Consider the following 13,230-nt stretch of genomic DNA (forward strand, 5'->3'; position numbering starts at 1 on the left):
CTGGTGCTGCCATGCTCGGTCATATCAACTTTAATTCTTGGAAGGCAGGCACCTCCCGACAAAATGTATCGGTCAGATTCTTGTATTTTCAAAGCAAGCTGGTGCGTGGCTGTTGCATCGCTTTGATTAAACAGACCTAATGATGCATCATGTCTTGACAAATGGCAGGCGAACGCGATCGTCGCTAGGCAGATCGCGAAGCGGTATGCGGATAGGGGAATCATCTCCATCTCCGTTGACCCAGGTAGACTTCGATGCGCACTCCCGTTACCGCTGTCAATGCTACCTCTGCTTCTCATGCCGCAGGGAACACCAAGAGTGATCTTCAACGTTACGCCAGGCAGCGCACCGGGGTCGAAGGGTTGCTCATAAGCATCGTGGTGCGTCTCTTCTTGTCCGCTTCGGGGCACTCCAGCGGGTCGATGTTCATGACGTTCCTGGCGCAATAGTTAAAGCTCCTTCTGCACCCGACACCTTTCGGCGCACTTACACAACTGTGGGCGGGGACGATGCCCGAGGCGATCAATGCCAATGGAGAGGTGCGCATCCTGCTCCTGTTTGCTCGGTGGGATGGAGAGTAGATTATCGATTTATGCAGTTCGCGGTCCCGACCGCACAAGTCGTTAAATGTCGCTCGGAGGTGTACGACGACGAGCTTGGCCGGAAGGTATGGGAGAGGCTCGAGGAGGAGGTGAAGGGGCATTGAGGCTTGGTGGACTGTCACCATGAGACGCGGAATGAAGGCGATGCCCGGAGACAGGCGTATCGTGTACGATGCTAGGTTCTTCTGGTCTGTTTATGTTTCTTGCGTCGACTCGAGGCGTGTGTCATGCTATGTGAAGGCATGCGGAATGCCGGGAGCTTTATCTGAGAGATGAGGGCCTGTAGTGCCATGACTAGCATATATCTCCCCGACCACTATTCTGCACCTGATTCATCGGTTTGTGGAGTCGAATGCCGCCAGAATTTGTTCTTCACAAGGAGCTGATGCCGGGATACTAAGACCATATAAGGATTGAGAGCTTGGACCTAGTAATTGCAAGCCGAGTATCTTTTCGCCTCTTGGTTACGCTATAGGCACTGGCAAACACTGCAACCGCATTCTGTAAATATGACGCTTCCATGATATAGGATCTATGTCGCAAGAATTAGTCGGTATAAAGACGAAATCAAATATAGGAGTGTAAGGTTTTGTAGTCAAAGTTATTACCTTTGTCAACGGGTTTCCCACGGTAGTCAAATAGCTGCGCAAGGTATTAGCGCGCGCTTAGTCGATTGAGAGTCCGCCGCGAGGTGGCGGCTCCCGTCTTTTTTTTTTTTTTTGATACTATTTGCAGGGCAACAGCGGTCCGCCGGAGGCGGACCTGACGATGGTGGTAGGTACAAAGAAAGAATAGCGCTGGACTACCGTATCCAATGGCAGGGGCGGAGAGCGAGGTAGGCGGTGATGGATGAAGAACAGTAAGTAATTAGCAGACCCTGGCGCATTTGAAACATGAACACTACCAACTAATCAAATACCCCTCCCTTCGAACGTGGTTCCAGTATAGGCTGCACCCCCGGGTCCCTAATCCCGCGGTGTTTCAGTTCTGCACGAGGCCAGCTGCACGACTTGAAAGGGTGTCGACAGGTACCCGCTTGGCAAGGTTATCGACAGGCCGAAGAGGCCGGAGAAGGCGTGTGCATGGTGTGGTAAGAATTTCGTCTTCCCAAAAAGCTTGCTGGAGTATCGACTGGGGAGGTTGTTCTCACAAAGGGCGGAGATCTGAGGAGAAAAAGGTGAAGAGGGACACGACTACAGCTACATGGCGACATCCGTGTCGCCAGCTGAGCGGACCTGGGTGGAGTCAGAGGGGACGTGGCCAAGGGTTGTGCTTGGGTCCCGGAAAGCGGCCCGCTTAGGGCAAGTGGCGGCATCGGCGTGGTGGAGCCCACGACAGTTAACGCAGCGCGAATGATCGCAGGGGGCTGAGGCGGCGCGATTCTCCTGCGCGCACGACGTGCATCGCGAACGGTGCAGTGATTCCAGATGGCGGCCGGCGCAAACACGGCACCGGGGTGGCTTCGTGCATCCTGCAACGAGATGGCCATATCCCCAGCACCTCGTACACTGCCGGAGGCGCGGCTTATCACGCCAGCGCGACGTGGTGACGGGAGTACCGAAGGCGAAGAGGGGGGTCTTGAGGAGGGCGGTGAGGATAGAGCCGTCCGGGTCTTCGAAACCGAGGACGACGGACGATCGAGCACCGTCGATTTGCTCAGGTCGACGTGCCCAGCGCGGGGGTTGGGTGATGCGTAGGCGCGCAAGCGCAGGGTTCTTTATGAGCTCGGTCGACAGAGTCGACGTCGAATGGACATCGCCGCCAGGGGCTGTCCGCGTGCTGACATTGCCGAGAAGGATCCTGGACCATTTGACATCCCTGGAGACATGGTGGTCCGGATCAATCTTGAGGGCAGCACGGAGGGTCGGGAGGTGTTCGTCAACGCGGCGGTATGAGGTGGTAGTGGGAAAAGCCAGGACGATGTTGCCAGAGGAGCTCGGGTAGGCTGCGAGTGCAGTCAGCCCTCCAGCAGTCGGAATTGCAGCCAGTGCTGTATTCACATCGCTGACAAGTTGGGCGGGGGGCGTCTGAAGCAGATGTGCCGGCGCGGAGCTAGCAAAGCGAACTATATACCTCAAAGGCTCTGGCGAACTCTTGGTCTTAGGAGCCTTCGAGGGAGTGGGCAGGTTCGGAGTCATCCCGGGAGGAGCTGGATGAGAGGTGGCGGCTGCCGCCGCGTACGAGCGCTTCTTGGGAACGCCACGCACCTGAGGTTTGGGAGGAGGGGGAGCCTTCGCCTGCGACGGGGGGGTCGCATTCGCCATTCGAGTCTCCAGAGCATCGAGTCTGGTGTCGAGGGCGGAGCGGAGGTCCTGGAGGGCCGCCGTGAGGTCGGGTCCAGATGGAGCGGAGGTGGGTGCGGGCTGATTGGCAGCCGCAGGGGGGGAAGGAGCCCCCTTCCCTGGAGTGCCACGGCATTGTGCGATTGCTGAGTTGAATCGCTGTTTCAGGAGAAGGTTGGGGACGGGGATGCTTGCCCAGTACTTGTGGCCTGCAAGTTGCAGGACACGAAGCATGGTCTTGTTCACCGCGAAGACGGCATCGATGGCACTGTCCAGATCATATAACAACTCAGAGGGACCCTGAGACTGCCATGGTCGGAGAGCCTGGCGTATAGCCAGGGTGAGGTCAGGGGTTGCAGAGGAGATTTCATACAGAGATTCAGAGGGTGCAGGGGAGGATCCCCGGGCGCTAGGCGATGCAGTTGGTGGTTGCAGTTCAAGATCCATGGGCGGCTCCCGTCTCCAACGCACGATTATTGAAACCAGGATGTCTGGTGAGGACGCGCAATCCACGACAGCAAGCTCTACCCATGTGAAGCTGCTCATTGCCCTGCCTGCCTGCCTGCCAAGGAATTTTGAAGCTTCAACACGACCTAGGATGTCTAGCGCTATTTAGTCTAAGGCGTGGGTCCCGATGCCGAAGGCCTGCGTACACAGTTCGTCGCCGGAGTGGTCGCCATCAGCCCAATACGACATATTTAAAGTGAGGGCGCGTACTTCTCGGGATAGCTACGTTACGTGTGCTTATCTTCTTGCTGTCTTAGTGTCTACGTAGGAAACCAAGGCGTCGTGCTCTGCAGCGCAACGTCCTTATATCCGCTTCACATTCTTCATACGCAGTCCCGTTCAACTCCCCAGGATATATCGTTGTATCTTCCTAGCATTCGAGCAACAAGCATGGGATTGCTTTCAGAAGTGTACTATGCCGCTTTGGTGATTTGGCGTGCCTTCTTCATTCGAGGAGAATTCACAACAGATAAAATGCCTGACCTCACGGGCCGCGTGATGGTAGTTACCGGTATGTACGATGCTCTCACCTGACCAGCCTTCAAAATTTCTCATTCGCATGACGACACAGGCGGAAATGCGGGTATTGGTTGGGAGACGATCAAGGCCCTCCTGGAACATAATGCCAAGGTATATATGGCCTCGCGCAGCAGATCGCGTGCCGAAGCAGCCATTGCGCTCCTCAAGGAGGAGACCGACAAGGAACCGATCTTCCTCGAGCTGGATCTGGCCAACTTGAAGTCAGTGCGGAGGGCTGCAGAGGAGCTTTTGAGGTGAGTATCGTCCATCAAATGATAATTGAGCGCATATATTGAGATGGTGATGTGCTGAGGGTAGCAAGGAACCAGAGCTGCATGTGTTGTTTAATAGTGCGTGCGTTTGCTCGTATTAAGCATTCATGCGTTGAGCTGAGGTGCGTGCGTGCGCTGTCGTGACAGTGGGGTCAATATCCCATTCAAGAAACAGCTCACCGCCGACGGGTACGACCTCGATTTTGGTACCAACGTCATAGGTACGCTTTTTCATTTTCTCCCACCGCTCTTCATTGACGCTTGCCCGTCCTTCACAGGCCACTTCCTTTTCACCGGAATGCTCATGCCTTCACTCATCGCCGGTGCTGAGTCATCTCCTGACCGTCACGCACGAATCATCACGACCTCATCCTCCATCGCGATGCTCGGTCACATCAATTTTGACTCATGGAAGGAGGGTCCTGCCCGGCAGAGGACCGCGGTCGACTTGCTGTATGCTCAGAGCAAGCTGGTATGTGGCCACAATATTTGCCGCATTCACTGTACGTTTGAGGCTGAGATGAACGGCAGGCAAACGTGATCGTCGCGAGGCAGATAGCGAGGCGGTATGCTGATAAAGGAATCGTCTCGATTTCCGTCGACCCAGGTAGGCCCCAAAGATCGGCTTTGTCTCTTAACAGGCAATGCTGATTCTCAATGTCTCCCTCGCAGGAAACATCGTGTCCGACATGCAGCGTTACGACAGAGAGCGAACAGGGATCTCAGGCGTGCTCACACGCATTGTAGTAAGTCTCTTTTTGGGTTCTATGTTGCGTGTACGGCACGCAATCTATATGAACGTTATCTGCGCGACAGTTTGCAATCGTCCTCCGTCCGACGCCTTTCGGAGCACTCACGCAGCTATGGGCGGGGACGATGCCCGAGGCAGTTCACGCGAATGGAGAGGTTCGTAGTCGATCCGTGCTATTCGACAGAATGATGTTTTGAAAACGACGTCATGTAGTATTTGATTCCGATCGCGCGTACAGCAAGATGTCGCCTGGAGGCATATGATGACGAGTTCGGCAGGAAGGTTTGGAAGAGGCTCGAGGAGGAGATAAAAGGGCGTTGAGGTGCGCATTGAAGAACGGCTCTCAGCGAAGACGTATGTAAGTACTGCAGTCGTGATCTTATTCTTGCTTGTGTGAATTCGAGGAGGCCACGTGTTCGTGAAGTTGCTCAGAAGATACGCCTACATATCGGCGAGGCGAAAGCCCCCACAAAACGTTGCGGGACTTCGGACAATTCATTGCACAGATGACAGCGGCTGTTGCGTATTGAGGCACATTGGCCGAGCTCATCTCGCAGATACATCGAGGTTTGACCGGCCATGTCTTTATCTTGAATCCGTCTCATACAACAGAATGATAAGCGGGACGTCTGACAAACAAGCGCGAACATTGATGACAGCAAGCTACCGCTACACAGAAAACTCCTCAATGTCATCCAGATCCATAGATCTCCCCCCACTACACTCCGAACCTGCTGTCTCAGGATACTGTTCCACATCAGCCACACCCTCGTCCTCAAGATCTGCATCCAACACGAACGGCGGAGACCTGGGCCCCATCCCAACCCTCCGTCTTGGAAGGTCATACGGATTCGTGATCGGCCGATAGCGGTGCTTGCCGATATCACATCTTCCCGGACGAAGTATCGGAGGTGGGATCGGTCCCGGTGCAGCGCTTACTGCGTCGAGCTTGGCTGCCTCGCCATTGGAGATGGCGCGGAACTTCAGCACGCCTTTCTCCATCCTATTCCGCAGGTCATCGAAGACGTGTATGCCGCCGCGGATGCCACTCGGGTTCGTAAAGATGACGTTTGCGGGCCATCCATCGAGAACAAGCTTGTGCTTGAGCACGATGTCCTTGTAGAAACCCTGGGCGGTCCAGCGCATGTCAGCTCCCGCATACTTGAACTCGGGGTTTTCTGTGAGTTTTTCTTTTGAGCGTTGCGGTGAGCGACGGAGTGCGTCATCAGAAAAGGTGGAAGGCGTACGGAGCTCCTGATGGATACGAGCGCGGAACGCGCCTCTTTTCTTGGCGAGGTGGGACGCATAGCCGTGCTCTGGCTCAAAAGGCTTCCGACGGCCTTGAGTCATGATTAGTGCGTTGCGAAAGAGGGCGGCCTTGTTGCTCGCGACAAGAAACGTGCATCTTTTATCCTCGACGGTCTCATGTACTGTGCGAAGCTAATAGCGTTAACATATTCAGTCGACCTTTCGAGATCAATATGCAACGTTCCAGCCTATATAGCCCCCTTCTCGTGTGAGTATCCATCTAGTTGACGCAAGCGTGGTCATTGTTACTCATATCTAGGATATTCGTCCAGAATGCAGTCGTGGGATTGTTTTGTCGTGCATAGCTTTGCTTTCCTTTGCCGTATTCTGATATTACGGCGAGTTATGATGCCCGGAAGAGTGCCTGCGAACGTTCCAGTCCGGAAAACGACGACGACGTACTATGTCTGCAACGTCGGTTTGGCAGCAACAATGTGCAAGTGCCGCGAAAAAAAGAGCAGCGCTTCGGCGACAACTGACGGAGATTAACGCCATGCAGTGATATTGACGAAGCAATCTACCGCATAATGCGCATGTACTAGAAGTTATTGAGTCTTCCTGGAGTATCGCGAGCGGGCGGGATCGCGGTCTAGCATTTCCAGCGCTTCGCGAAGTGCATCTTTGCAATTATCGAGTACGTTGAGTCATATGAAGGTAGCGAGAATGCTCTCATATGTGTTCAGAATTTCATCGCCACATAGTCGAGACCCGGCGGGTAGCTCGACAGGCGGAAGGTGTCTCAGGTAGAGGGCGAGCGATAGTCGAAGACTCATTCGTGCGCAGAAGTTCTTAGGTCCCGACACGATGCTATAAGCTTGCGTGATCATGCGCATATTCACACACTCTGAGATAGACCATGTCGCAATCCGAGTTTTGTGGTTGTGATCGTAGATAAGGTTAGAGTTTAGCTTACATAAGCTACTGGTATATAACTTGCTGTTTCTACTCGGGCAGCTCCTTACGAGCTTGCCCAGTGGCCGTCAGGCCCAATACAAGCTCTCTTCCCATGCTGTGTTGACCCCGCTGCGTGACAGTGCAATGACCGTACACCGATTTCCACACAAGCTCGTCCAGGTGTGCCGCCCGTCACCCTGGCTTGTACGGTCGTTCTCGCTATGTCACTCGTTCTTTGACTGGTCGACTGCTACACCGCTCGCGCATTCTCGCGAGCATCGTTCATCGAAGTCCTCGACAACTCTATGGCATCCATTCAATTCCTTATCCTTTCCCCCATGTTTTTCAACTCGAAGACAGACTTTCGATGTCGTGGGCTGTCTGTTTGACGGCAGTTGTCTTAGTGACAGCGTGGTGGGTTGCTTGCGAGCCTCACAGTTGCAGCTGTGATTGGAGTGCAGTTATGCGTGGATGTCCATGGCTGAGCTCTGTGCCAGGACAGAGGCTGGCGGCATCACATTGCCTCATCGTGAGCTGGGCATTTTTCAGAGTGAATGCTGATTTGGTTGGTGGGATCTGGGAGTGTAGGATGCGAGGTTAGGCCAGAAGTTGTTTGGGAGGGATGGTTTCTTCCAGGGCAGGTCAGTCGCTGTACCATCAAGTTGCCCTCGCCATAAGCTGCTGTCGTGCGCAGGCATTGTTCATGTTTCGCCATCAGCCGTCATCAAGGTCGTGACACAGGCTTCTTCCATCCCCATTCCGAGGCACGCGAAGTCCTCTTCGGAGGCATCTCCGTCGCTGGCTGTCAAGTTGCTGCACATCGTTTGTTTGTGCTTTGCTTTGATCTCATGTTGCGCATTTTTACTTTTATGACCCCTTTGCTGTGCTCATTCATAGTCTACCCCATTTGAGGGGGTGCTCTTAGTTCTCTGGTATGTCCAGACCTTTCATTCATTATACGCGATCTTTCCTATGCTCAAGGGGGTGTGTCGCAATCCGAGTTTTGTGGTTGTGACCGTGAATAAGGTTAGAGTTTAGCTTACATAAGCTACTGGTATATAACTTGCTGTTTCTACTCGGGCAGCTCCTTACGAGCTTGCCCAGTGGCCGTCAGGCCCAATACAAGCTCTTTTCCCATGCTGTGTCGACTCTGCTGCATGACAGTGCAACGACCGTATACCAATTTCCACAGACCACGTTCTGCAGCTGGACTCACACCGCAGACACGAAAGCAAAGTTTGCGACCATTCATTTTTGTTACTAAATTGTAATTAACTGCCTTTTTTGGGACACAAAGTCCCTAATTAGGGCATAGCATTGGCATAGGTCACACTTTAGAACACATTATCAGAGCATTTGCAATGAGAATAAATGCCTTCATGTCTGCAGTGTTAAGACAGTAACACATGCATTGCCAATTGCAAATGAGCTTGACTTCTTCCACATCACATCTTCTAACTTCGTGCATGCTTCAATCAATCAAAGAACAAGCAAATCATTTCTCTTTCCATCACCAATCACTTATCATCGCCTACTAGCTCCCTCTCAACTCTAGCCCTGCGATGCTTGCACCGGATGAACGAAGACGCAGTCAGAGCCCACTTGTGCATGGTTGCTCGGTGGACGGTCTGTAGGGGATTGCGGCGCAGCCTGTGGTACATTACGCATGAAGCAGATTGACGTTCATGTGTGCCTCAAGAATGTGAAGGATGCAATTGCAATGCGACCCGATGAAGAGAGCTGGCATATGTTTGTCGCACGTGTGTAGTCTATTCTTCCTTGTGCCCTGATTCGTGGCAGTAGTGATACGAGCATGTGTTATGAAGCGTACTGTCGCTCATCATCATGTGATCTCCATGAACAAGCACCTAGAAGAGATGCTCAATCATGATCAGGTGATATCAGTCACTATGTGACTGAGGACAGCTTCTAGGGTTCTCAAGTTCTAACCTCAGGATCTGTGATCCAGGACTTTGGTTCCTATTTCATATTTCAGCTATTTCACCTGTGCTAACATTAGCTCACCAATTACCTGGCTCATAGCAGTTATGCTCCAGTGTGTTTCACTGTCACAGCAGCACTGGACAAGAGAGCAAAGAGGGACAGTCACATGGAATGTGCTGCCCTGATCCCCCTGATCCCTAAAATCCCCCTGAACCCTTATGTGGTGCAAAGAGCCTAGGACTTACTTGTCGATGAAGCAAGTGCAGGGAAGGGTGAGAGATATATGGTGGAGCTGGTAGGCTCAGTAAGGTGCTACAGTGGTAGACGAGGAGAAACAATCTGAGGTTTCATCCTCTACATGCTGGTCTTATATACACATACAGCGGGCTATCTTACCTAAGCTACCTATCTACAGGTATAAGCTAATGGCCGTACATGAAACAATGGAATGTCCAGAAGTAGAACAATAAGTGAGAAGATCGATGGTCGCCACAGTAATGTGTGTGAATATCGTGTCTATCCTGGTTTCCCTTTTGTTCTCCAGTGTGAACATCGTGCCTATCTAGGCTTCTGGCTAAACTAATAGGAAGCGGAAGGCCGATGTGTAACAATAGTCCTTGTTCCCTTTGTTCTCAAATGGGTGCCTCTATTGTATCCTGGAATAGACAGGTTCGACCGTATCATTCGTGGATCTGGACCATAACATGTGATGTGGACTATCACCTGATCTCTACGCGTCACATCTGTGGCTGAGTGGTGTGAGATATTGGTGAAGCACGTGATCTGTGGCATGAGAAAGGTCACATGCAGACTTTGTGGCGAAAATCTGCGACACTACCCCCCTCTCAAGGCTCATTGTCTCGAGGAGCCAAAATCTTTATTTCCCCTTCTAGTTGCTCGCAACGGTTGATAACTTCAGGAGGGAAGCCCTTCGGCGTAATAGTCGAAGATTATTTGGGCTATCCTATCTCCCGGCTTGACCAAAAATATGAAATTCGTTGTGTTAATCAGTATGACCTTGAGTTCTCCAGTGTAATCAGGATCAATGACTCCTGCGCCTACATCAATTGCTCATGCAGCTAGTCTGCTGCATGGAGCTATTCATGTATAGGTATGTTTGGGAGGGTCTATTGCAACTTCCGTTCCTACCACAGCTCGTGAATGCAGAGAAATTTTGTGCATTTCTGCAATATAAATATCCCATTCTGCTGCTTCATTTGAGGATTTTTTCAGTGATTTGGTGTTATCTGTCATTTTATGATATAGGAAGAACTCGTCCGGGTGGTCAGACATGTTGATTCTGTGTGTGGACATCGGGGCAACTTCGTATGAGGATAACTCGAAGCGTTTTCCACCAAAAGTGATGACCCTGATTGGTGCTTTGGCTGCATCTGGGTGTTGGTGGTGGAATTCTTGAAGAAGCTCGTTGGCGTTGGTGAGATTTGTTCGGGGTTCCCATGTATCATCAGAATGGTCATAGCCTTTCCATTTGACGAGGTATTGGACCCTTCCCCTCACAACTTTCGAGTCTAGTATTTCTTCAACTTTGAATTTTGGTTCTTCTTCAATTTCTATGGCTGGGGGCTTTGGGGGTTCACGGTTTGCGACCGTGTCTTGGTGATACATGACTGACTTGCTAGCATGGAAGACCGGGTGTACCTTCATTTGCTTGGGCAATTCCAGTTTGAATGTGAATGGGCCTAGCTTCTGAAGTACTTTGTAAGGTCTGAAGTTTTGTGTGCCTAGCTTCGCGGATTTGACTTTTATACTGAGATCTTTTCCTTTGAGTAGTACTAGGTCTCCAACTTTGAATGGGACTTCTCCCTTTTTCTCATCAAAGTACCATTTCATCCACGAAGCCAAAACTTCCAATGCTGCCTTTGCCTGTTCTTGTGCCTTGGATCGGTGGACAAATAAATGTTCCAATGAGGGATGATGTATTGATTCGTGTATGTCTGGTGCCATTTTTGGATGTCAGCCATATTCGACAAAGAATGGGGAAAGTGCGATGGATTCGTGGGTCTGGTTGTTGTATGAAAATTCTGCCATTGGCAGATAATAGACCCAATTGTTTTGTCTGTGGTTGCAGTATATATGAAGGTACTGTTCTAACACCTGATTAACCCTTTCTGTCTGGCCATCTGTTTGGGGATGGTATGCCATTGACATTGTTGAATTTATACTGAGCTTCTGGCAAAACTCCTAGAATAACTTGCTCGCAAATTGAGTACCTCTGTCTGAGATAATCTGGCGTGGCAGTCTGTGGAGTTTGAAGACTTCATTATAGAATACGTTAGCAACTTGTGATGAGGTGGCTGTGTCATCTGTTGCATAAAAGTGCGCTCATTTCATGAGTTTGTCAATGACGACAAGTATTGCTATCTTCTTTTCTCCTCTAAAGTCCATGGCTGGAGGAAGTTGTGTGATGAGATCCACTGTGATGATCTCTCATGGTCCTCCTGGTACCTCATTTGGTTGTAGTAGTCTGTATGGTTTTTCCCTAGAGTACTTGTTGCGTTGACAACTGTCACAACCTTGTACATACTGTTTAACCATTACGGACATTCCTGGCCACCAATAATTCCGAGTGATGAGCTCCAATGTCTTGAACCTGCCTGGGTGGCCAGCTGGTAGTGTGTCATGATGGAGGTTTATTAGGTCTAGGCATAGCTGTTGATCCTTGGGGACATAAACCTTTCCGCGATGGAGCAGCAGTCTGTGCTCAAAGTTCCATTCTGCGAGGTTTTTCCCAAATTCGTGCTGTCTTGTAGTCAAAAGTGCACAATAATTCTTGGTCATCATGTTGTCTGTGAGTGCCTTCTTGATCCTTTCCAGTAGTTGAGCATCATCAACTTCAGATGCGTGAGCGGGTCGAATCGCATTGATAGCGAAAAATTCAGGTTTTAACAGCATTTGGTTCAAATTGTCGCTGTCTACCCCCCCTTTCATGGTCTGGCCTCCTGGATAGAGGATCAGCACGAAGCATTGTCTTTCCAGGTCGGTGACTGAGAATGAAATTAAATCTGGTGAGGAATAATGACCAGCGTGCTTGGCACTGGGATAATTTCTGTGCCTGATGGAAGTATGTAAGGTTGAGATGGTCTGACCAAATCTCAATGGGTTCTGGGTGCCCTTATAAATAGAGCTGGTATTCTTCTAGTGCCCGAATGATTGCAAGCATCTCTTTGTCGTAAATCTCATAGTTTCACTCATGTTCATTGAGTGATTTAGAGTAGTATGCGACTGGATGCCATAGCTTGTCTTCCTCTAGTTGTTCGAGTACTGCACCAGTTGCGTAGTCTGAGGAGTCAGTTTTCAGATGGTATGGTGCAGTGTTGTTTGGGAGTTGTAAGATCGGGGCTGAGGTAAATGCCATTTTGAGTACACTGAAGGCTTGGTCTTGCTCTTCCTTCCATTGCCAGGGCACGTTCTTACAGGTGAGAAGCGTTAAGGGTCGTGCGAGTTTCACAAAGTCCTTTATAAATCACCTGTAGAAATCCGCGAATCCTAAAAAGGCCTGTACTTGTTTGACCTTAGTAGGTGCAGGCCAGCCAAGTACACCTTCGACTTTAGCAGGGTCCATCTGTACCAAGTTCTTGCTGATGATCATGCCAAGATACTCGATTGAGGACTGTTCAAAGAAGCATTTCTCCAGTTTGGCATATAAGTCATTGTCCTGGAGGCACTGTAGAACTGCTTTTACTAGTCATCAGTGTTCTTCGAGATTGTCCGTAAATATGAGGATGTCATCTAAGTAGACTACCACCTTTCCTGTGTGAATTAAGTCCTCAAGGACTGTATTCATCATTGTTTGGAAGGTGCTAGGAGCATTGCAGAAACTGAAGTACATTACTGTGGGTTCGAAGAGGTCACGATGTGTGATGAAGGTGGCTTTCTCTTCATCTCCTTCCTTAATCCGTATGTTGTTGAACCCTCATCTCAGATCAAGCTTCGTAAATATGCTAGCCTGTAAGAGTCTGTCGATGAGGTCCGAAATGCATGGGATTGGGAACTTGTTCTTTTTTGTTACTGCATTGAGGTTCCTGTAGTCTTGTACTAGCCTCAGTGATCCATCTTTCTTTTTAATGAAGAAGACAGGTGCTGCTGTTGGACTCCTTGATCTTTTAATGTAACCTTTGGCCAACTCTTGG

At 50.6% G+C, this 13,230-nt stretch overlaps 3 protein-coding genes across 3 annotated transcripts; 2 read left to right on the forward strand and 1 right to left on the reverse strand.

Annotated features, from left to right (window-relative positions):
- Nucleotides 1-11: 11 nt before the first annotated feature.
- On the forward strand, nt 12-1,023 carry LAESUDRAFT_808735 (uncharacterized protein; the record flags this gene model as incomplete). Its single annotated transcript, XM_040914087.1, has 5 exons — nt 12-101; nt 169-244; nt 307-380; nt 450-539; nt 599-1,023. 5 exons carry the CDS (start codon nt 12-14, stop codon nt 704-706), a joined length of 438 nt encoding a protein of 145 aa, XP_040769390.1. The 3' UTR covers nt 707-1,023.
- A 2,758-nt stretch (nt 1,024-3,781) lies between these two features.
- Nucleotides 3,782-5,254, forward strand: LAESUDRAFT_641032 (NAD-P-binding protein; the record flags this gene model as incomplete). The annotated part of the gene is made up of 9 exons (XM_040903639.1): nt 3,782-3,902; nt 3,963-4,164; nt 4,229-4,264; nt 4,330-4,403; nt 4,461-4,654; nt 4,714-4,789; nt 4,855-4,928; nt 4,999-5,088; nt 5,147-5,254. The coding sequence occupies 9 exons, from the start codon at nt 3,782-3,784 to the stop codon at nt 5,252-5,254; spliced, it is 975 nt and encodes a 324-aa protein (XP_040769391.1).
- A 246-nt stretch (nt 5,255-5,500) lies between these two features.
- LAESUDRAFT_719689 (uncharacterized protein) lies at nt 5,501-6,282 on the reverse strand. Its single transcript, XM_040907681.1, has 2 exons — nt 6,185-6,282; nt 5,501-6,132 (listed from the first exon to the last, which is right to left on the reverse strand). The coding sequence occupies exon 2, from the start codon at nt 6,077-6,079 to the stop codon at nt 5,603-5,605; it is 477 nt and encodes a 158-aa protein (XP_040769392.1). The 5' UTR covers nt 6,080-6,132; nt 6,185-6,282; the 3' UTR covers nt 5,501-5,602.
- Nucleotides 6,283-13,230: the final 6,948 nt, after the last annotated feature.

The sequence above is a fragment of the Laetiporus sulphureus genome (genome assembly GCF_001632365.1).
Source record: "Laetiporus sulphureus 93-53 unplaced genomic scaffold LAESUscaffold_2, whole genome shotgun sequence".
In the NCBI taxonomy this organism is placed as follows: domain Eukaryota; kingdom Fungi; phylum Basidiomycota; class Agaricomycetes; order Polyporales; family Laetiporaceae; genus Laetiporus; species Laetiporus sulphureus.